The sequence below is a fragment of the Pipra filicauda genome, unplaced genomic scaffold, assembly GCF_003945595.2.
Source record: "Pipra filicauda isolate LSUMZ 115617 unplaced genomic scaffold, ASM394559v2 scaffold133_size2016399_pilon, whole genome shotgun sequence".
Taxonomy (NCBI): domain Eukaryota; kingdom Metazoa; phylum Chordata; class Aves; order Passeriformes; family Pipridae; genus Pipra; species Pipra filicauda.
In genome coordinates this window covers 1827225-1850826 of record NW_024103807.1, presented here as the reverse complement: position 1 = coordinate 1850826, position 23602 = coordinate 1827225, and the positions used below count along the sequence as shown (strand labels likewise).

General features: G+C 41.3%; 1 protein-coding gene across 2 annotated transcripts in view; it reads right to left on the bottom strand.

Moving 5' to 3' along the window:
* The window catches only part of AMBRA1 (autophagy and beclin 1 regulator 1), a 129984-nt gene that overhangs the window by 22709 nt on the left and 83673 nt on the right, over window positions 1-23602 (bottom strand). For both annotated transcript variants that reach the window (XM_027719533.2, XM_027719534.2), the window contains exons 13-15: window positions 21596-21784; window positions 20987-21141; window positions 6561-6700 (exon numbers count right to left, since the gene is read on the bottom strand). In XM_027719533.2, the coding sequence (XP_027575334.1) occupies window positions 6561-6700; window positions 20987-21141; window positions 21596-21784 (484 nt within the window). The remainder of the gene's footprint in view (window positions 1-6560; window positions 6701-20986; window positions 21142-21595; window positions 21785-23602) is intronic.

Genomic DNA, 23602 nt, shown 5'->3' with positions numbered 1-23602 from the left:
AAAACTCTTGTTGGAATGTCACAGGGTAGGAAAGGTAATGAGTACTAAGAATCAAAATCCTTTTTAATTCAGTAGAGGTGTTTCTAGTGGACAAGACAGACACTGTGGATTTGATTCCATGCTGCAAAACCCAAAAATTCAGGAACTGAATCAAACCTTGAACTATGCAGAGTCAAGAAAGATGTACAAGACTTTAGTGAGGATTATGACTGGTTGCAGTTACAAAGACATCAGGTAAGGGAAAAGTAGCCCTGGGGAGGCTAAAAATGCATTAGCAACCATGCAAAAAAGTCAGTGTGCAGCAGGACAACAGAGGACTGGGGGGAATTCACACTGCTCTGTACCACCTCCTGTGACAGACCTCCAGGCCACAGCTGAGTGGCCTCCAGGCCTTCTATTTGTATCCACTACCTCAAGTGGTGTGCCTAAAGGGATTCCTGTTTTCATGTGACATGGCTCTTCCAGGGAACACCAGTGTTATCAATTCAGCATCTTGATTTAGCTCAGTGGTGCCCACCCTTTAAAATATGGCAGCCTCAGAGCCTTTCAATACCACGCATCTGGACTGAACACCCACTCACATCCAAAAAGCACAGGCTACCACATGCTAATGTGAAACTGTGCGCAAGCAGACAGCAGACTCGTGATCTAATATGTATGCAAGTCTACCAGTTCGTAATCATCACAAGAGTGAGCTACAGGACCCTCGAAAAAGGAAAAGGCTGTCAGAACTTCATAAAGATTTCAACCTGTTTCCAAGCCACATCTGAACCAAAACTCTCCTATCAGCAGGACTTGCCTGAGAACCACAGACCTGAGTCCTGTTGCTCCAGCTCCAAGAGCAGACTTGTGAAAAGTAAATTGTTTGTCCTGTTGGTCATTTGCAGATGAAGTTGTTTTTAAAAGCCGCAGGAACCCAGTCCCCTGGGTTCTTTCCTCAAAGACACAGATTCAGCAGGAAAAGTACACATAGTTTTTACAGGTTACAGAGACCTGCTCTCAAATGGATAGCTTGTTTATTTGCAAGCAAGTGAAACCAGCAGCTAAACGAACAAAAAGAAATGAACAAATGAAAGATGGGCAGACACTGCTGAACACCAGCTCTGCCACCTTTGCTATTTGTTATCCACAGTCAGAATAGTATTTATTCAGTGATAACTGGGATCTTTGGGGTTTTATTTTCAATGCAAGTCTGCATCTAATATTACATGTGAGAAATAACATATTAGTAGTATGCACTGTAAGTTGGTTAGCCTTTGAGTGCTTGGGAAAGGAGGAACATTCCTGATGTTACATTAAAAGTTCCTTCCAACTTGATCACATAAAAAGCAGACTAAAAAAACTGATGCTTTTCAAGAGCACAATTTAGTGAGCTGACTGTCACCCTAAAATCTAAGGAAGTGGGTACACAATGTCCTTTCTTTCCTTTACTCACCAGAATGCAACCCTGGCAGGGGTTGTATCTTTGGCTAATAAAAACATTTATTCCATCCTCACAGCTACTGTACTGCTCATGAATTCCAGTCTTTTACAGGCCCATTAGGTGCATTTCCAAGTGTGGACAAACACTGCTGTCACCACCTCACTACCCTATAGCACAACAGCTCTGAGAGCCAACTTGTCAACACAAGTTTAGATGTGGACCTTCGGTTTAAAACACCAAAAACTGCCTCATGGCTCAGCAGTTCGGTCCCACCATCAGTCACAAGTATTCAAGTCATACACTTGTCTCTGCAAGCTGAGCTGCATCTCCAAACAGCTGAGTCTTCTGCATCCACCCAGCCAACATACAGGCTATTGCAGAAATCACCTGGTTGCCACTTTACTTCACAGTTACAACCTAGTCGTAGTCAATTTGTGCCTCCTTGTTCTCTAACAAGAAGTGTATATATATATATATTTTTCCAAACTGCTAGCCCCACTATCCCACTATCAAAATAGCCAGGTAATATGTTCACCTGCATGATGGTTGAAATACGTTCATATATACAGGTGACCAGGAATAGTCGGCATGGATTCACCAAAGGGAAATCATGCTTAACCAACCTGATTGCCTTCTACAATGGGACAGCTGGTTGCATAGACAAGGGGAGAGCAGTGGATGTTGTCTACCTGGACTTTAGCATGACTTGTGACACTGTCTCCCATGACACCCTCATAGGGAAACTCAGGAAGCGCAAGCTGGATGAGTGGACGGTGAGGTGGATTGAGAAGTGGCTGAATGGCAAGTCTCAGAGGGTTGTGATCCATGGCACAGGGTCTCGTTGGAAGCCTGTAACTAGTGGAGCCCCCTAGGGGTTGATAGGGGGCCCAATATTGTTTAAATTATTTATCAGTAACTTGGATGAAGGAGCAGAGAGCCTCCACAGCAAGTTCACTGATAACACAAAGCTGTGAGAAGTGGTCAATACCTCAGAGTGCTGTCTGCCATTCAGAAGCACCTCAACAGGTTGGAGAGATGGGCAGAGAAGAACCTTCCAAAATTCAACAAAGGCAAATGCGGGGTCCTACACTTGGGGAGGCTGGGGGCCAACCTGCTGGAAAGCAGCTCTGTGGAGGAGGACATGGGGGTCCTGGTGGACAAGCTGTCCATGAACCAGCAGTGTGACCCTGTGCCAAGAAGGCCAATGGTATGCTGGGGTGCGTTAGGAAGAGCATTGACAGTAGGTCAAGGGAGGTGATCTGCCCCCCTACTCAGCCCTGGTGAGGCCTCACATGGAATACTGTGTCCAGTTCTGGGTTCCTCAGTATGAGAGACACATGGAGTTCCTGGAGTGAGTCCAGTGGAGGACTACAGAGATGATTAGGGGACTGAAGAAAGGGTGTCAAGAAGATGGAGCCAGCCTCTCCTTGCTGGTGCTGAGCAACAGGACTAGAAGCAATGGGTAGACACTGGAACACAGGAAGTTCCACTTAAACATGAGGAAGAACTTCTTTACTGTGCAGGTGACTGAGCACTGGAACAGGTTGCTCAGAGAGATTGTAAAGTCTTCTTCCCTAGAGATTTTAAAAAGCCATCTGGTCACAAACCTGAGTTATACGCCCTAGGGGACCCTGCTTGAGCAGGGAGATTGGACTAGATGATTTCCAGTGGTAAGCTCATCCGTTCTGTGATATACATTTAAATAGTTCTCTTTTCTTGGATATATCTGGAAGGCTATATAACCCCCTCCTTATCTCTCCTTTTTAGCCCTGCTAAAGACCCCAAGCTACAGGTTTTCTTAGATAAAAATGCTCCCCTGACCCCACTATCTGCTGCTCTTAATTCCTGTGCCGGTTCACAGGTGAATTTTAAACTGTTCCAGTTTATGTATCTGGTTTCTTCTACAGCACTACTGATATTTTGCTATCTCTGCTGTTAAGTGTCTTGTGTCTCATCTTAGAACTAAATTTTTTCTTTTTACAGCCTCGTGTATTGATGGCTTAATCACCTACAATCAACTAAAACCTTGGGTCTTTCTCCTCCTCCATCATTTTAACTGCTGAGCTCAGTTTCATTAGTCACTAAGTGTACTTTGTACCATTAAGTTCTCATTTCTATAATTCCAGTCACTTTCACGGCAATTCAATTCTTGTGCAATACTTTGATTTTTCTCTGCAGTGAGAAAGCTACTGTCACATCAGCAAATTTATTTAGTGCACCCTTACAGGCCACTAGAGTAAATAGTATTAATTAACCAGTTCCAGAACAGGTTCTTCAAGGAAGTCTGTCAACGACCTCTATTGTGGCAGAGTACAGATGTCAACCATGTTGTATTCTTTCCTTTAGCCAGGACTTCATCTATGTACCGAGCTCATATTATGGACTGCCAAGATAACCTGACCTTTCCCACTTCCATCTGCAAGAAAACATGCCATCAGTGCTACCCCAGCTTAGCAACACAGGCCAAAACATTTAGTTTTAACTAATGTTTCTTTAGAACTCTGGAAGGACTGCTTGCATAGCCTCTCATCATGAGACCATGGAGCCTCAAGTTATGCTTTTTTTTTTGGTCAGCTTGTACTTCTAGTCTACTCATTTAAATCCTGTATTTGAGGAACAGCTGCTATTTCAATCTGTTTATGTGATTCCTGTAGTACTTGGTTTCAAACGCCTCCATTGTATATAGGAATAAAGACCCAGGGAATTATAATCATCTCCGTTGTTTGCTACTGACCACAGTTTTCTTTGCCAAATTAGAACAGTTGGGGGGGGTTTCAGCAGTACAGTGTTTTCTTGATCCCTGCTGTTTGCTGGGCTATCCTCCATACAGTACTCTATCAATTGCTGAATCCTTTATTTAATATTTCTCTTCCTCTATATTACTTTGTATGGTAACTACATAAATATTTTTCATCTTTTTCCCCTCACTCCTCAAGTTAAAGTCAACAGACACGCCAATCTCACACCAAGTTTATTAAGCCAAGAACTACTGAGATGGCATCCACATGTCAGGCATTTTCCTTTCTCCGAGGATCTCTCAAGTAGGTTTGAGACAGACACCACAGCTGCAAGCCACTTCTGCTCTGATAGAGTCTCACTCGTGTGTTGTGATGTTAGTGCCTCAATGCAAATTATACAGCTCGGTGAGTAGCTACACCTTCATGCTGAGGTTTACAAGTTGTTCTTGCCTTTTGTTGGTCTATAAAATGGTGCAGTCAAGAACAGAACTCATCAGGTGTTCTGCTCCAAAAAGAACCCACGAGTCCTTGTGACATTTACAATAACCGCCAGAAGCATCAATCACTCCAATCCATCAGCAGGAAATCTGTTGAAGCACTTCTGTCAAACCACCAATAAATCTCTCACTTATACAGCCACCTTGTTTCACGTTCACATACAGTAGGTCTATTTTTGTTGGAATTGGACATAATTATAATAAAGTTGCTGGGACAGAAGTAAGGAGACAGAAGAGTGCCCTAGAAACATGCTGAGCTAAGAAGGTTTCACAGAGATGCTGCAGAAGGGCTGGTAGTGCTCCCATAAGATACTGTGAAAGTGTTCCTGTTGGGTATTTAGTGAAGTGCCAAGAGACATGTCACTCAGCTTTGGGGTACCACAAGCACTGGAATGGAAATCTAACGTGGGGTATGTAAAGGCAGGACAGCCAAACCAAGCTAGATTCCACAGCATTCAATCAAAGAATCCACTCTCAGGAAGACTTCATTTTCCTGGGTTCTTACGACTTCTCTATACTTAGAATATATAATAACTTAGAATAGCTTTCAAGTTCAAGAAGAAGAGAGCCATTATTCCTGAATAATTCTTCTTCTTAGAAAGTATGGCAACTGTTCTTAAAGAAAGCCACTTATCCTGGAAGAGAGTGATTATAGCTTATTCCGTAACAATATCTTGTATAACTTCATGTATAAATAAGGCCTTGATGAAAGATTATGTTCAAGAGAACAAGAGGGCTCTTTGAAAAGCGCTGGCATCTTGTACTACAGAAATCGATCCAATCTGAATTCCAATCACAGATTTCGCCAGAAGGCTGTACTGAATTACTCACTATTAACAATTGTATATATTTATTCTGATTTAAGGTAGTGGTTCTACACTGACCATATGACTCTCCTCAAGCACCACATGCCCAGTGTCATGCACAACAGATGAGAGTCCACATGCAAGTCGTACAATCATCAGCAGTGCTGCAAGTTTCTAGCTGCCAGCTTTTAAGTTACAAGGAACTTCAACATGTGAAGCATAACCCAAAAAAATACCAAGGTAGTTCAGTACCAGGAAATAACTGAAGCAGAGAAATCGGTGAAGTGTTCCTGCAGCATAAAAGAAACATAGCTCCAAAAGTACACTTGACAATACAATGGAAAAAAGAGTCTTAACAAAATACAATGCAGAGACTCCTCAAGAAAACTGAAAGCAGTATGTTTCACTGCTCACTCGGTCATCTGTGTCACACCATGTCTAAATTAGCTTGTGTTTAATTGCAAGCTTACAAAGGGACAGTTAGACCCTTCACAGATCTTTATAAATAAGAGACTGAAGTCTACATGTCACATCACTGGACTTTTAGAGAGGACACCAAAATAATTGACTGACTTGCTCATAGTCATGACAAAAGTCTTTGCAGATCATAGAATCTCATGCATGAATACTGTAACAAGTATTTGATAACTCCAGGTCAGCAGCTTTCTATCTGTTGGTGAACTTCAAGAGGTTCTTTAAAGCTGAGGAAAGCAAGTATATTAGTTACAGCTCACATTTGCAGCCACTGGAAACTTTCAGAAGACCATAAATCCAGAGAGACTGAAAGACACCGCACTAGGCATATAAGAAATAAAGGATCTTGAAATTCTACAAAGACATGGAAAATAAAATGAGCTAATGAGATGCACTTCAAACAGCCTCTGAAGTTTATAATCAGCAAAACAAACACTTATTGTAAGTGACTCAGGTAAACACTGTGGCAATCCAAAAGAACTATTAGGAATTGGGATTTTTGGGCCCCTCAAGCACCATGTCCCAGGCAGTGAAAAGCCATGTTATCCTCACTGCCCTGAGAATAGAATGACCAAAGCAGTTATATCTCCATGTTATGTCTCCACGTAAAGCAAGCACTTACTCTGGTCGGCAAATCACCAGGTCCCCTTTGTTGGTGCCATATGCCAATCCCAGGCCTGGCTCAGGCAGCCAGCGAGCAGAGTTTATGCTGACATGTCTTCTCTGGTCGGCAGGCATTGGGTACAGAACGTTGAAAACTCTCTGAAACAATAACAGGAGATTACTTGACAGGACAATACAAGGCAGGAGAGGCAAGGAGCCTCAAACAAATGTGAAATCAGCCTGCAGCAGCACAGATGGCCATGGAGTCATGTCACTATACAGGATGTTGCAAGAAACCACTAATTCAACAGTGAGAGTAAGCAGCTACTAGAAATGCACATGCACATGTCCTTAAATATTTAATAGACTGACTGGTATACAGCTGTGAAGCAGAAGTAGTTCTGTCCCCAGGAGAACGTGCATGTCACTCAGTGGGTTGTACAGTTCTTTTATTCAAACTAATTAAACAAAGTAATGGGGACAAGTGGTATAGTCACTATGAGAATAACACAAGTACATAAGTAACAAATGACTCAGTTCAGGTTGGCTTCCAACACCATCCATTCTGCCTGCAGAAAGGTAAGAAGCTGAAGAGTTGCTAAGACTGCAGGTAGTTAGCATGGCTGCAAGTCAGTGCTTGCCAAATGCTGCATTAAGGCAGGTGAGTGAAAACCCTGTGCACATGAAGGTCTGCACTAGCTTGGTTTCTTAAGTGTACTGCTCCCACTCCAAGAAGCTAATGCCTTTTGTACAGCAGTGCTTTCCTATACCCTGCCATCCAGAAAACAGAACTGGGTATATGACAACAGTCCATTTAGCCCAAAACCACATGGAAATCATAAAAACAAAGAAGGGGAAATGGAAAAAGCAGTAATGAGTCAGTTTGGTTACCAGGAATAGACAGGGACAAGCTGCTTCAGTATACTGGGCTATCAGGGCTTCAGAAGGGTAGGACTAAAGACCTACCTTGGCATTTACAAGACCAAATTGTTAACAGAATTTCTGCAGAAATTTAGTTTGTATTTAAATCTGTAATCCCTGCAAGTAACACAAACTTTGAATCTAGATTTTCAGTGGGATAAGTCCAAGCTGAAAGACATGTTTTCATTAGATTTTTCTGATGAGAAAGCATCCAATCATCCCAAAACCTTTCTTCCAGACTCCCCATTAACAGGGATGATGCTGAACCAGGAAGCAGGGAAGGGAATGAAGGTGTGCTGGAACAACAGTATAAAAGTTGATAGGAATGCAGATCAACCACTACTGCACTGCTGAGGTGGCCTGAAGTAATAATTAGAATCCATTAGGATGGGACTCATCAGCTAGCATAACAACCTGGGACTGTTTTTCTCTGTAGCTCTAGTGCCCACTGCACATCTTGTCTGTTTGACAATTTGAGATGCCTGAGTCAGACACCATTTAACTATGTGTCCTCCAATATTACCCTGAACCTTCATCCTGATCATTGGAATGCAAACAAAGTAAGTCAGAGTAAAACAATAGAGATATATTATTTACCATCACTGGTAACACATTTAATTGGCTCCTCTGAGGAGGCCACATTAGAGGAGAAAATGTCCTTACAGATTTCTCTATATGACAGAAGCTGGTCACTCTTTGCCCTGGCTATCACTCAGCAGTTAGTGTATTCAGAGAAGCTCAGTGTTCGGATGGAAGGAAGAGGTCCTTAGAGGTTTATCTAGCTCTTACCCATCTCTGCCATGTCTGTCCCATTAACTCACACACATGCACCTTGCTTGCTGGGGAATCAGGGAGGGAAGGGCAAAGGGAGAAAAAGAAGGGGGAGGGGAATCAGATGTATGATGGTAACACCTGTTACCATGGAGATTATGGTGCACTCTGAGATGGGAAGACTGGATTTGGAGGAGGAGGAAAGAGGAGGGGAAAGGGAGGGTCCCCCAGAGCTAGGAGCATTAATCTGTAAAATAAGCATTCTAAATATCTTAAGAACTGCAAGGGCCTTCCATCATATCCTTCTTTGGTAAGTCAGAAACAATTTCTCCTGAGAATGACTTTGCAAGGTACCACAGTTCCAGAAGCCACCTTCCTGGGCTACCCACAAGCTCCTCTCCAGGTCAGCTCATATAGCTGTTGTCCCACGTGCTCTGTAACCAGCCATGCCAAGGCAGGAGACTTGCTGGCTACAGCTGAACACCCAGGTGCTTTGCAGTAAACAGCACCCCATGGAAAGTGCTCCCCCAAGAACATAAGTCTGGTTCTGACAACCTGCAAGTGTTGGCTGAGGGCTGAATCTCAAAGACAAGATGGCTTTAAAATTCTGCATCAGAATAATTGCTTCATCATTCCACTCCATTCCATTCAATTCTAAACAGCTTGTCATGCTGAAGAGCTCCCCTCCCCTGCTGCTTCCCACTCCCACGCTAATGGGACAACTCCATGCAGTGTTAAGGGTGATGACATCCGTGCGTGTAGTAATTAGTACATAAAAGGAGAGAGCAGCTGTACTGGCATAATCACCACTCGCAGCAGTAACCAGGACCCAGCTAATCAATCTGATGCAGTCATACAGACTATCTCTTGCAATTGCATCCATTAGCAAGACCCCCTACTCTATCCACAGAGTGGAAGAAAAAATTAAAGTTCCTTCAACATCGGCAGGTCCCTCTCTTCAAAGAAGGTCAGAACTCTGTCAGAAGCACTGTTCTTCATAGCTAATTCCTTTCGGACCTTTTTTTGGTTGTTTTTTTTTTCCATTGCTAAATCTTATAAAGAGCTGCTGAGATATTTCAACCAAAGTAGCCAGTCTGAAAAGATACCACAGAGTGACCACACCTCTTTGCCAGTGAACTGTTTGTACTTTGTAACTCTGAACTTCTAGGAATAATAGTCAGGTTGCTCGAGGAATCCTACACTAACACAATTCTCCAGCTTCTAGGTCAAGAGATTGCTGCCAACCCTCACACACTCTTAAAATTAACAAGACAAATGCATAAAGTTGATAATTCAACAGTTTCTTTTCATTAGGGCTGGCCTACAGATTAGTTGCAGGCCATGTGTAACAGTCATGTCAATGGCCGAGGGTTCAGGAATCAGTTCAGAAACACTGATGTAAAAGTCCACTAATCTTTAAGGTGTTCACCACACTCTCATAGCTTCAAGAGAGCTTATTTTTAATAGTATGGCAGTTTCATTTAGGAGGGATTTCATATTGCATCCACTTTGCCAGCCCATAATCACTATCAGCAGTCACAGCAAGCTTCCACGCTCTTCACCATAACCAATGTCAAACTCGTTCTTAGCATCTCTGCACTACTAATTCAATAATACGTAGCCACACCTTTAGATGTGCTGATTCAGCATTTTACAAAGTTGGTAGCTGTCTTTATTTGCAGATGCTGTTCTGAAATAGAGTTTTGAAGGATATGTTTCTCTAACTACAAACACTGTGAAGTCTGAGGAGTGGGAGCTTCAGAACATCCCTGTGGAAGCTTAAGCCCAAACAGGCAATGTATGTATAGCAAGCTGTTCTCTTCTTGGCAACAGTGTAAACATATAAATGTCATTTCAGTACACACAACAGGTCCTACTCCTTCCCTTTAGGGCCACATGACCCAGCCCAAATTACACAGAACATCTGCTTGACCTGTGCTTGCAGAAAATCCTTTCTCTGGTTGATGTCCCCACACTTCACAGGAGATTCCAGCAGTCTTCTGTCATTTCAGGGACTCGTTCTCTCCTTGAGTGCAGGGGATGACAGCAAGATAAAAGGTCTTCCTCTAGAAAAACCAAAACTGTCTAGGTAGTTAAGCTTCCATATAAACGAAGACTCATACCAAGGGAAAGCAATGCTCACAAAAGAAACAGTTGCTTGCTTCTATTCTACATCCCTGTGATCATGAAGTGTGGGGAAAGATTTGGTTGAGTAATTTATGCCTCTATTTTCAAAGACTGCACTAGAAGCAACTACTTATCTTTTTAGTGTGCCTTTTTTATCCTCTCTGAACAGAAATGAGCATGTACATCATGCACTGAACTCCCTAAAGCTCATTTCATCACTTTACAGCCACTTCTTCAACGCTGATTTCAGCAGGGGAAAAGATGGCTCAGAGAAAGCAGGGCTGTAAGGCATGAAGAAAAAAAAACAGGCCCTCAAATTATTCAGCAAACAAGCTACATGTGGAGTGCAAAGGCCACCTCAGGCCCACTGCTGTTGCTTCTCCTCCAACTTGTCAGTGCTGTCACATCAGTACTGTATCACCTGTCACAGCCACCAACTTAGGTATTTACTTATGGCAGAGTGCCAGGAGAGGCTGCATGACAATCAACAGCCTCAAGAAATCTTTCCCAAAGATCTCTTCCTTGCTGTCAAGCTGCTGTGTACTTACAGGGGAAGAAGGGGCCCAGAGCACAACACAGAAGCACAGAGCTAGACAGTTAATTTATACCTACCCTGGAGGGGTAAGAAAACTTTTTTGCTAAAAGCCTCTGCTAAGTCCTAGTTATTGACCTATTGCTTCTGTCTTCCCCTCCCACTCTGTCCCAAAGCTGCTGCAATTTAATAACACTCTTCAAATTCCATGCCTCCCCTCCATTTCTAGGAGTGGCAACACTAAAAAGCTGGACAGGGCAATCACCAGGATCCTGTCAGTCATCAAAGTAGCAGCAGGCTACCCCAAGCCTGTGCTACTGCTGCCAGTTGGCAACAGTGCTGCACCGCTCGCCTGATCCAAGCAGCACCATGCCTGGCCAAAGCGGAGGCATCACGTCATCTGCACAGCTGCCTCTTTGCTCAAGGCCTTCCCACCTCTAAGAGAGCAATGAAAAGCAGGGGAGTGCTGAATACTACTTGCTTGGCAGAGTGGGACCTTACTTATCTCTGACACTCGAGAAAGAAAAAAACATGTTTTGAAGCTGGAGGAGAAAATTCTGGCACAAGCAGGCAGGAAAACTCAGCAGGAACTCTTGCTTTTTATCTTTTTAAATTCAATAGAAACACTTTTGCTCTCAACTAGATGCATCACCTTTCAAGATGCCAATAAATTTCAAGCCACTACCTTTGCTTGGCCCAAGCAGTAAGTTGGCTGTTAGATCAGCCTTGATAAAGACTGCTTGGGGAGGGGGTGCAGCTGTTGTCACGTTTACATGGTGAGATCTTGTCATCCATGAAGCTCCATCCTGACAGCAGGTAAAGGGAGAGGAAAGGCTGGAGCAGATAAGGTGGGTTTATAAATCTCCAGCCTAAAATGTAACTATTAATTTCAAGTGAATCGACACTGTCATCAGAGGCTGATAGACCATGAAAACACACAGGAAAAGAAATATCTAATGTGTTAAACCCAATAGAAACCTCTTACTGTGCGGACTGGTAAAATACACACTTTCATAGCTACTCTGACCTGAGTAGCAGAAAAATATCTTCAGAAAGGAGCATTGATCACTGCTGGATGGATATAGCTGTACTGGCAGCCAACACTTGTACTTCACGCCTACACAGATGCAAAGTTTATGTTGGTAAACAAAGTACTCCTTATATGGATACCGGTTATACCACGACAGTAATGGCAGAGGCTGCACAGCTTTGCCAACATAACTGCAGCTATCCCTGAGACTCTGGACAGCACAGGTACCTCATGCTTTAGCGAACTAAGCTACGTGAAATATGTCACAGATGCAGTCCTAAAAGCATGGCCAATCCACAACACTGTATTAAGTTCACTGAAAGTACACCTCTAAGCAAGGCCTAGGCACAGTTTGAAACTACTCAAAGAGCACGATAACAGAAAACTATGAACCGCACTTGTATTTGCCAAAGCAGCAGATAAGGTGCAGTGACAGCATGAAGGCATAAGCAAAGCAAGTTTGACTTCATTGTTTTTGATTGCAAGCACCTTATCAAGACTGAACAGAATTAAAATCAATTAACTATCTTTTTTTTTTTTTTGCCTCCTCCCAGTGTGTTGCCACTGAAACATCTTATCTGGTGCACTTTTTTTCAACATCAGTGTGTTAACTAGGTCACCTCTGACACCAAGGTATCAGATAAGTTTCTATAAAGCATCCACCACTCCACTGAATACATGACGTGTCTTCTACTTGGCTGCCAGGAAGCCACCTGCATCACTGACTTCTGTTATGCCTCCAACTAACTTAAAGAAGTCTGTGGCTTTTTAAGGCCCAGAAGTATAATAAAAAACAAATATTCTAAGCTGATCTCCTTAATAAATAACGGTACACTTTTTTCCTTAGATTACATTCTTTATTTTGCCTTCTATTAACAAATTCCACAAAATCTGATGAAATTCAGGCTTAAGACTTGCACTGCCACAAACAGCCTCTGCAGCAAATTTCAAGTCTAGCTTGTCTAAAGCAGAGGGTCTTGAATGCAAAGCAAAACAAAAACTCCTTGGGATAACACTGATGGCTCAATACATTTATTCATAAGACAACAATATAACATAATTTTGAAACATAGCAAGTCTCTCCTTTGTTTGCAAGGAGTCTCCTTCTGTACCTATATGCAGATACAAAGAAAAAGGCATGCATTTCCCACGATCAGACAGGAGAAAAGATCTTCTTTTTTTGCTACCATCTCCCCTTATTAGGCGGGTTGGTCTGTGCTGCTCAACCCCTCCCCCGCAGCTGATTTCTGCTAGCAACATACACGTCCTTCCATTACATCTTCTCTGTTAAAGTGGAAGAAGTGAAAAATAATGCACTTATCTTTTTGGATTTGTCAGTCTTATCCTCAAATGGATTTTATCATCCAATGCTCAGCGCAAATAAAATTTCTTTCAACTCCATTTATCTTCCCCAGATGCAATAGGATTATACATAAAATTTTTCTTCAGTCTTCACCAATACAACAAACCTCTTTCTGCCTTTCTCTGCACCTGTTGTGAGTGCAGAAAATCCTAGCTTTGCTTTCTGAGCCACAGTGGATTAAATGGGAATTAACTCTTAATTTTCAGCAACAACTGAAACCTTAACTGTGGATAGTTGATACAATTTCTAAAACAGGTCAGCACCAGAAATTTCTGTTGGATGGACTGAGAAACTTTTTGCAAAGGTGAAACATTGTTGGTTCTTCCTGATCATACTTGATCACCTAATTTATTGCTGATATTTCAAAGTCAGAGAAGTCTCACTGAGGCACACCTAATCCTTTCTTTCTTTACGCAAGCTCTTCACATTATCAGCTGGTCCTTTATTTCACAAGCCTTCCATGCAACTACTACATTTAAAAATAACTAGTGGGAATCTTTAAAACATTAAAAAGAATGAGGTCTTATAAAGAAATGGATCATCTCAAGTAACAAAGCTCTCATTCAGGAAAATAATACACTTGTAGTGAAGTAGCTCATTATTTTACTGTCCCCCAAAGGCTGCAAAACCAGGGTAATAGCTCCAAAAAACCCTTTAGGGGACTGGTCCAAACCCAGATCTGAACCCTAGGCTGAGAAAGCAAGACATTGCTAAACAAAACAATTATCCTTTCATTTGCACATGTGTGTGGTTGGAACAGAGGAAAGGAGAGAAACAGGAATGTCTGTTTGGAAGTGTTGGCGTGACAGAAGATAGATGTGTGTGTCTGTGTATATATATATATATATACACACACACACACACACACATTCAGTACAGATGCACAAGTGAACTGAACTGTGCAAACAGGACTGCGCCCCCAGCTACTGCTCTCTTGCAAAAATCACCAACAGCTCCGAATGCTGGATCAATCTAATAAAGATATGGTCACTTCTCTGGCAAAAGGAATGACAGACTTCTTCATTTTTGCCCTTAACTCAGACTACAAACCAAAAGCAGCATCCGTGAATTCCTCGCTAAATGTCATGCTGAGACTGTAACAGCAACATCTACAATATGTTAGAAATCTAAAGACAAGAGCAAAGGATTTGAGCACAGCTGCCATTACACTCTGTTCTCCGTCTGCTGAGCCTCAATAGAGCGGCATACAAGATCAAATGTCAACAATATGTCGACGACAGAGCTACATGCATCCTCATCTAGGTGAAAAGAGGCTGTCATCCAGATGTCTACATGTCTGTAAGGAATAAATACTGGAAGAAAGAGTTGGTTTAAATTTAATTCAAGGAAGATGGTAGGAAGAAGTACTGAAAAAAGTCTTCATGAAATTGCAAACCTCTTCTCAGTCCATGGACAGTTTAATGCAAATTGGTAATAATTCACTTTGGCTCCCTTCCCCCTAACTTCCTTGGGCAAGATGACTGCACATAAATAATCTCAGATGTGGAACTATCTTGGCCATTATTTCTTATATCTAGTTAGAACTACGTACCCAACTGCACCAAAGTTAACAGTAGCTACTATGGGGCAAATGGGCTCAAGGCCTTACCTGAACTGCAAGAGCTCTGGCCTCCAAATATTGGACTTCATATTAAACAAAATGTCTTGGCTCTCAGTTTCACATCCCACGAAGTAAAAACATCCTGAAGGAATGTCATTTGCCTTTTCCTCACACCAGCTTGCTAAAACTGACACTGTTCCCATGTTTAACAATCTCATGAGATATTAACACAATATTTTATGAAGGAATCCTAATGAGTTTTAAGTTTTTACAGTTTCTTGTAAGTTCTGTCTTAGCAGGCTTTATGCAGACACAGTTGATCGAGTCAAGACAGCAATTTAACTAACTCTTACAACATACTATTCCTGCATCCATGCTCAAATGTGCACACCTGTGAAAATCTTCACGCCAACTGCACCCCTGAGATGGTGCTGCATTTTCCAGTGATGTTGAATAGAGCTCTTTCTTATAGCACCCTACATAAGCAGTGCTTGCCAACATGGGTTTTGGATATGATCTCTTTTCCTAAAGATACCTGACAGAATCTGCCGATACACAGAGCATATACACTATTTGGTCTCAACTAGACAACAATGCTCCTTTTTGTATTAAAAGGAAGGACTTCCCATATCAGTTAGAAAAGGGTTCTGTCCCCATGTCCTCTTCCTGGTATCAACAAGTAAGCACACGCAGCCTGTGACTTCGCTTTGCCTTTTGGCAGCCTAAAAATACATCGACCTGGTTCAACTTCTGCCAACAGTGAAAAACTTCTTTGGGCAGTAATTGGATATATTATTTATGGTTCTACTCCCGAGTCATCAAGGGCTCACCCTATTGACTGATGATGTCAAATTTCTCTTAAAAGGAGACTCAAGGGACCACACCAACACACACTTCTTTCAATATACTTACTTTCTTGCAAACTATTCTTGTTTTCAAAAGTATGCTAGTTCATATGAACTTTTCCACTGGAGGTAACATGTTGCAGTAAGCCATCTCCACATATTGTCCTAACCAATTTTCTTTTTGCATTACAAGGGTGCGTCCCAGCAAAGCAAATGTGCAGGGCCATACGCTTTCAAGCTTAAAGCCTCTATGCTTATGGCTGCAGGAGCATGCATAGTTCACCCAGAGAGTCAATGAGTGACCATTGCAGACCACATTGGACACTTGCATGAAGCTCAGAATGCAACAGCACTCAGTAAAATTGTGCACTCAGTAAAACTGCAACAGCACTCAGTAAAATTCTCACATATTTTGTGCATTAAGAGTTAATAAGCTTTAAAAAAGCTTGGCTTTGTGCTAAAACTCTGTGAGTCTTTCTGCTTTGGGCCTTTCTTCCTGTGGTATTTGGAAATCTCCATCTGTTTACAATGGAAATGTACACATATTCTGTTCCATTCAGGCTACTGACCCATCACTTAATCGGGATGTTTCCAAAATAGCGGCAGTCTTGTCAAAAGCTAATTCTGGATCTCCACAGCCTGAATTTTCTTCCACATTCAAAGCACAATGCAGTATTTGAGATTGGGCTTGGTTAAGTCACCTTATCCTCACAAAATGTGTGATTTGCTCTTCAGCTTCATGTCAATCAAATTTTTCTATCGCCTACATCACTTTTTGTATCTTCAACTTAAAAGCTCCCTTCCAAGTTTTATTTTAATTTGGATTACAGTAATCATGTTTTTCTGATATTTCAGAGTTAGCTTCCTCTGGGTAAAATGAAAAACCATTAAACATTGCAAGGGCATCAGAATTTGTGAAAGCCAGAAATAAAACTACCTTCTGGCTGCCTTTCTCACTAATATCCACTGCTAACAGATCCAGGGCAATATGATCCTTACACTTCCATGTTTCTAAGGATCTTCAGCTCCAAATGAGATTCTAATTTCATGTTCTTAAAAGTTCCTTAACCTCTGTATATGCTTGAAAACATATGGAATTCAGAAATTACCATAGACCCAAGCAGCTTAAAAACACTCTTTATTTAGAGACAAGTTCCACCCATGCTTTCAAAATAGGCTACAAAACCTATCCTTACTCGGTATTTGGAGTCCTGTCTCCAAGCTTCCCATCTCTGAAACTCAAATTGCAAACAATTCTCAATACCACTGCTACCTGTACCACCCCCAAGCTAGAGATCTGCTAAAAGCAATTCCTTCTCAGTACTGTCCAGCTACAGATAAATATCAGAAATGTTAGCTAGATTTGCAAAAACACAAAACATGAGCAACAAAAAAAATGAAGCTTATGCATACCACTTTTGTTAAAAGCCAATAATATTAGAGAGTTTTTTATTTTTCAGACTGAAGTCTGAAAATTGTTCTTTAGCAAAGCAAAGGTTCCACCTGAAATGCAAAGCAGGCCAATCTGAAGGGAGTAAACAGAAGGAGCATGAACCTCTACGCACAGCTACAATATTTGATGACTTCTACTCTACTTCTGAGCACAATTCATAACTGTCAAACCAGGAAAGTCCTGACCTGTAGAATCCTACCCAATGTCTGAAGTATTAGGAGTAAGATGTATACAGACAACGCACACTTGTATAACCAACATGCTTCTTAGTACAATCCAAAAGTGCTATAGTTCTCAGAGAGAATGTTTCTCTCCAAAAACTACACCAACAGCCAATGAATTTCTAGTACATTTAATGAGTTTCATGTAACAAAAGCTGCATCTTCAAAACCTCTATTTCAATAGCAAGATGGAAGAAACTCTCTGAGGAACAGAAATCTGCATTCCACAGACTGCTAGTCAAGGATGTGGAGGAAGAGTTAATTTGAAGCAGAAATAATCATTGTATTTCACTCAGCAGGTTGTCACACTTTTGCAATGACAGAGGTCACACTGCCAGCTCTACTCTCTCAGTTCATTGCTTGCAAATCGGGAAGGAGGGAGGAAGGCAGGCAGGAAGGCAGGCAAGCAGGCAGGAAGGCAGGCAGGCAGGCAGGCAGGCAGGAAGGCAGGCAGGCAGGAAGGCAGGAAGGCAGGCAGGCAGGCAGGAAGGCAGGAAGAAAGACAGGCAGGAAGAAAGGCAGGCAGGAAGAAAGGCAGGCAGGAAGAAAGGCAGGCAGGAAGAAAGGCAGGCAGGAAGAAAGGCAGGCAGGAAGAAAGGCAGGAAGGGAACAACTGTCAAATAACTTAAAAGAATTTTCACAGAATGTGATGCATCATTTCTTTTGGGAGTTTTAGAGTAATGTATAATTAAAATATCCACAAAATACTGCTTCAAATATGGCTTTGACTTATTTTTAATTAAGAAGTTGAGTAACAAGTGCTTTGTATTGCAAGCTGTTGGCACAGAGGCAACAAAAATGCTTTCTGATTCTCTCTAATGTGCATTTTAAATTAGAGATTGAAGAATACAGTTTCACCAGGTTCCCTAAACGTTTTTCTACTGCAAAGCTACAAATAGGTTTTTACTCAACTGAATATGAATATGTCAGCCACTGTAAAGACAGTGTGCTAAGAATATGATAAAGTTTCCTACTTAAAAATCTGGTTTCATTTTGTGTATCTTGAAAACTATTACAAACTTATGAAGCAGTATTATTGCAAAACTCAAGACAGAAGAAATACCTGTAGTTGATGCACTAATTTTTACAACTAGATGAAGGAGTAATATTTACAAGATTAACAGGACCAAGCACAAAGACAACCACCAGCACACCAAAACGTTGAAACAATACTCAACGTCATTTGACAGAAAGGCTCTTTAACCAAATGAATTCGAATTGATCTAGCTGTGACCCTGTCACATATGCATAAAGCTCAAAGTCCAAAGCAGTTAGAAATGAGACATTTTTAACATCTTTAAACACGATGTGGGAAAAGGGAAAACAGCAAATTAGTTAGCAAATCCTGCTAGACTGAATAGATTTAAAAACGTGGGAGAAAGCTTTTTTGGAAGCTATAAATACATGTACAAGAAAGATGAAAAAAGCAACCTTTAGAATACATGCAATCCATCTGGAGAAAAAAAAATTCAGAACTACAGCAGATGAGAAAGACAGGAGTGCAGTGATGTGGAGTAAGTCTGAAAAGCAAGAGTGGGAAAAAATTATATAAAATTTTCAATGCACCAAAACAGCCAAAAAAACTCCCAATCCTGAAAAAACACCCTGTTGGTTTTTGACTACATAAGTAAAGGCTGTTGTCCAAAAGAAACAGAAAAAAACCACCCTCTGCGGGCTTCTGGTAAAACTATGCTTATCACATTACGTACATTTAAACACATTCCAGAATGACGGGGGGGGGGGGAGAAAAAAGAAGGGTTTTTTTGGAGAGAATTCAAAAGAGAAAAAAAATGAAAGCTGGAAGATCAAATTACAAGAGAAAATTAAGGGAATACAAAGCATTACTTCACTAAATGGTGACTAAGAGCAAGGATACAAGCATTTGAAGACAGAGATAAAGAAATATAAATGAAACATTTAAACAGACGCTTACTGATTTATCTGGCTATACAGAAATGTCTTCAGAAGGAAGGGCTAGAAGCCATAGCAACTGGAGTTTAGAGCAAATGTAAAGGATAGATGAGAGATTTTTGCTAAAAGACTTCTCCATCTTAGCTTACTGTGATATGGTAAAAAGACTGTGAGAAGGGATACTCCAGTTTCTGGCAGAAAAAAGAAATACATTCCACTAGGATCTTAAAATAACTGAAAGTATTAGGGAAAACTATATTTTTAAAAGGATCTAACAGCATGCTGAATCTATATACTTAGTGATCGTATATCCACACAGCTTTCATCAACTGTACCTTCTAAAAAAAAGTGGTTTCTTTCATAAATACCTGTTAATTTCTGCCTCTTAAAGAGGTTCGTACCAGAATGGTAGCTCAGAAACAGGTTTGAAAAAGTGCTGACTGGTGCACCAAAGAATACCTTAATCATTGATCTTTCCTTGCCTTATAACATGGAGCAGATGATGAAAATAAACAAGAGTTTTATATCAGCCAATAAAGCAGCTCTTGTAATGATGCAGCTGAGGTGACCCTCTCTGAATCATGAGCTGTCTGGAGAGCAACTACAGCATCTGAAGGTGAATCAAGGGATTTCTCCCAGACAGAAGTCTCTACCTCGTGTAAGGTCACTAGACAAATGGTTCACTGAAACCCTTTTACACTGGAAAAGCTCTGCCAAAAATAATAATAATCAGGGAGGTCTTTAAAAAAAATTGAAAGAAAAAAAAAAGAGAGAGAGAAAAAAAAGCTTATTCGTGGAATGAATTCCACTATGATCAAGTTATCCCCCAAAGTGAAAAGGTTTCAAGATCTATTTTTAATCTCCTGCAACAAGTCACCTGAAAACATGGCCTAGAACTTGAATCCAACCCAAATTTCAGCTTTAGAAATTACTTACTTCTGATTTCTCAACTCTCTGTGCATTATCAACTGGACATGGCTTTTACTACTTTAAACTATAACTGAAGAGCTGTTGTGCTTCACTGATGAACAAAGCAACACACACATATTCTCTTAACTCTATCTGACAGCTAGAAAAAAGATGAAGGTTTTCCCTCAAGTACTAAATGAGTCAGAGTGGGTCATGGTTCAGCTGTCCCACAAAGCAGAAGTACAGAAAGATAACTCCATTGCCAAAATATGCCTACATGCACATAAAACCACAAGCTTGGGAAAAGTCGGGTGAGCCTCACCTTCAGTTTGCAAGTATGATATGAAGCTTGGCTCCTACCCTTCCTTAAACTGCTAGTGGCTGCTCTCCTAGAGGTTAACTGCTTTTAGGAGTGATAGAAAATGATCCTGAAGCCTCAGCTGATAAGCTGTCTTAGCAAAGCCAACTGTAGTACCACAAGCAAGATGCATATTACCCAAAAAAATACAAAAGACCTACTAGGTATTCTGAATGATACCTAGACCTAAGAATGTATTCCACAGTATGGAATGTACTTGTTTGTCATTATATTTGAAACAAGAGAAGTTTCACAATTCTGTTGTATTTACGTTCTCCTGCCACGTTTGCACACCTCTGTAATAAATCCCTTCACATGTTTATTATCCAGTGGGTCTGGAGCAGGCTAGCCCTGTTATCATAACCCAGCAACTACTAGGCTGAAGCCAAAGGGACACAAAACTACTGATGAAAACACATAGAACAGGATACACATATACTCACCCTCATAGAGGTTTCTCCACCGTGGGGCTGTTGCAGCCTGAAGACTTGAGCAACCATGTGTTCTGTGGAGGGGTGCAACAGGATACGTCGGGAAGCCAGTCCCACCATAACATATCTGCCCATTGGAGACAGGCTCACAGAAATTGCATTAGGGCCTGTGAAGAGAAGAGGGGTTATTTCTCTCACAGGCTGATATCCCTCCCCATGCTTCATCCTCACAGCTTTTTAATTCTCTTCCAGCATTCCCATAACATATGCCATACTAATCTAATTCTTAAAAGGGGTAGAGAAGAATAAGGAGACCTACACAAGTTACCAATCTTCCAAGACATTTCCTTGCTGCCAGTGTTCTGCCACTAGAACAATGAAGTCCTTTAAGGGATTAAAAAAACTATCCCTTAGCAGCTTCCCCATAGCAACACTTTACTTGTTGAGACCATACCACAAGTCTCTCCCCAGTAGCACCATGTCTGAGGCTGGCTAGAAGGCCAATTAAATATTTCGTGCAGCTATAACTACTGATGGCTATTGCATTTCTTACTGAAGGCTGAAGTTCTGAGGTAACTTCTTACACCCTCCACCCACCCTGACTTCTTGCTGCATGCTTACCAAATCGCTTTGTGTAAAGCATCTCGCCCAAGTTGTGGGGTGCCAGAGAATATACAGCCAGTATTCCTTCATCAGGGAAGCCTCTTTGACTGCTGGGAATGAAGGCTGCCAGCAGCTGCCCATCGGCAGAGATATCACAGCTAGCATCGTTGTAAATTTTGCAGTTTTGGACAAGCACATTCACAGAGGCTACAAAAAGGAAAGGAATAGTGATTAAAGCACTAAGGTTGAACAGAGAATAAAGTAAGATCTAAACCTAATGTTGGAGAATGGACAGTACATGCTAAAGGCACTCAAGACATTTAGCTTCCTCCAAAAGTTTATGAAACATTAATACTCTGATTAATGTAAAATTTGCTCCAAAACGGAGATAAGATACTGCAATGAGCCCAGGAAATTAAATCTATTTACCTCCTGGAGCCTTCAGCCAAGAAATAGTAGCAATTGTACTTTATCAAACCCTTCCCTTTCTTGAGTATAACACTATCCTTTGCAAAGAACAGCACAGTTTAAACAAGTCTTGAATCATGACACTCTGACAAACTCCAGCAGTGGTCTCATTAGAAACAGTACACCTTAATTCATTTCCTTTTCTCTTGTGGAGCGCCTAGTTCCCGCTCTTCTCATCTCCAACAAACAGGAGATGAGTGAAAAACTCCTCCCTGCAGATACAGACATTCATTTCTGACAGCTGATTTTTACACCAATCTTGGAAAAAATAAGTGAGAAAAGGCAGAGACTTCTCCAGCCAGTCCTCTATTTAATTACTCCAATATTTGAGACACTCATACAAATCAGTGAAGTGACTGTTCAGCAGGCAGTAGGGAGTCTAAAACCAGCAATCCACAAAACCAGCAATCCACAAAACTTACAAGAAGTTTTACTTTAATGCCTGATATTGTGCTGCTGGGTGACCTCATACAAATTTGTACACACCCTTTGTACCTTGCATATTCAGACTACAAGCTCTTTGGGCTACTGAATCTTACTGTGCTTGTGTGCCATTCCTAGTATAATGAAGTTCCAAGGCCTTTTAGCACCATCGTCACGAACAGTTCAGTGGTGCCTTGGTAAGACATGGCTGGAGTTATGTTCACTCCCTCAGCCTAACCTCCAGTTTTTCACTACACTCCAGTTTTTCACTAAAACAGCTCCAATTATTCCAGGAGGTCTGAAGCTGAAACGGCATACGCTATTTTGGGGATGGGGAAATTTCGGATTGTAGTATTTTCAAACTCAAGGGGATAGAAATATAAAAAAAATAATACCCCCCCATTTGCAATATAGAAAGTTTGCACACTAGAAGACTGACCACCCCATCTCCCATGCTTGAAGCTATAGCATCATGCAAAACACTGTCCATTTCTACAGTCCAGAAATGATCTTCTAAACAACCAGACTATGCCTAGCCCACAAGTGGCTTTGATATGTTCAGCTAAAACTGCAAATGAGTTTATGAAGGCAATTCTTGGTCTAGATTCCTTATTAGCTTAACAAAATAACAGTGCCAAGAATGCTTTGTGCATATTTCTGAAAGTCCAAACTTCTAAATTAAATTAAGGTTGTAACTCAATATTTGAACAAACCCTACCCTTTGTTTCCAACACGTGTGGAAGAAAGTTACATCAGGGAACTGCTATGACTGAAAAACTCCTCACAGTTGCCCGGGTCACTTTTAAGCCAGAACAGTTTCCCAACCCCGTACGCCACATGGCCACATAGATGTTTGCAGCAGCAGAAAAGGTAGTCATGAGAGGGAAGCAGACAGGACTGCCTCTTCTTCCAGCATTGCTGATTTAAAACACTTGCTGAACATCAGCTTTAATTCTTCTGGTCTCAAAGACATTTTTCCTGGGAACTGCTTTCCTCTGTGGTTGAGTATCAAATTCTACTGTTCCATTTAAGAAACTCTGATGAAAAAGAAGATGAGGATAAAAAGTGGACTATATAATTACATTCAGTACCAAACCACCTACACCTGTACTCTAAATTTATTCAACCAATTTT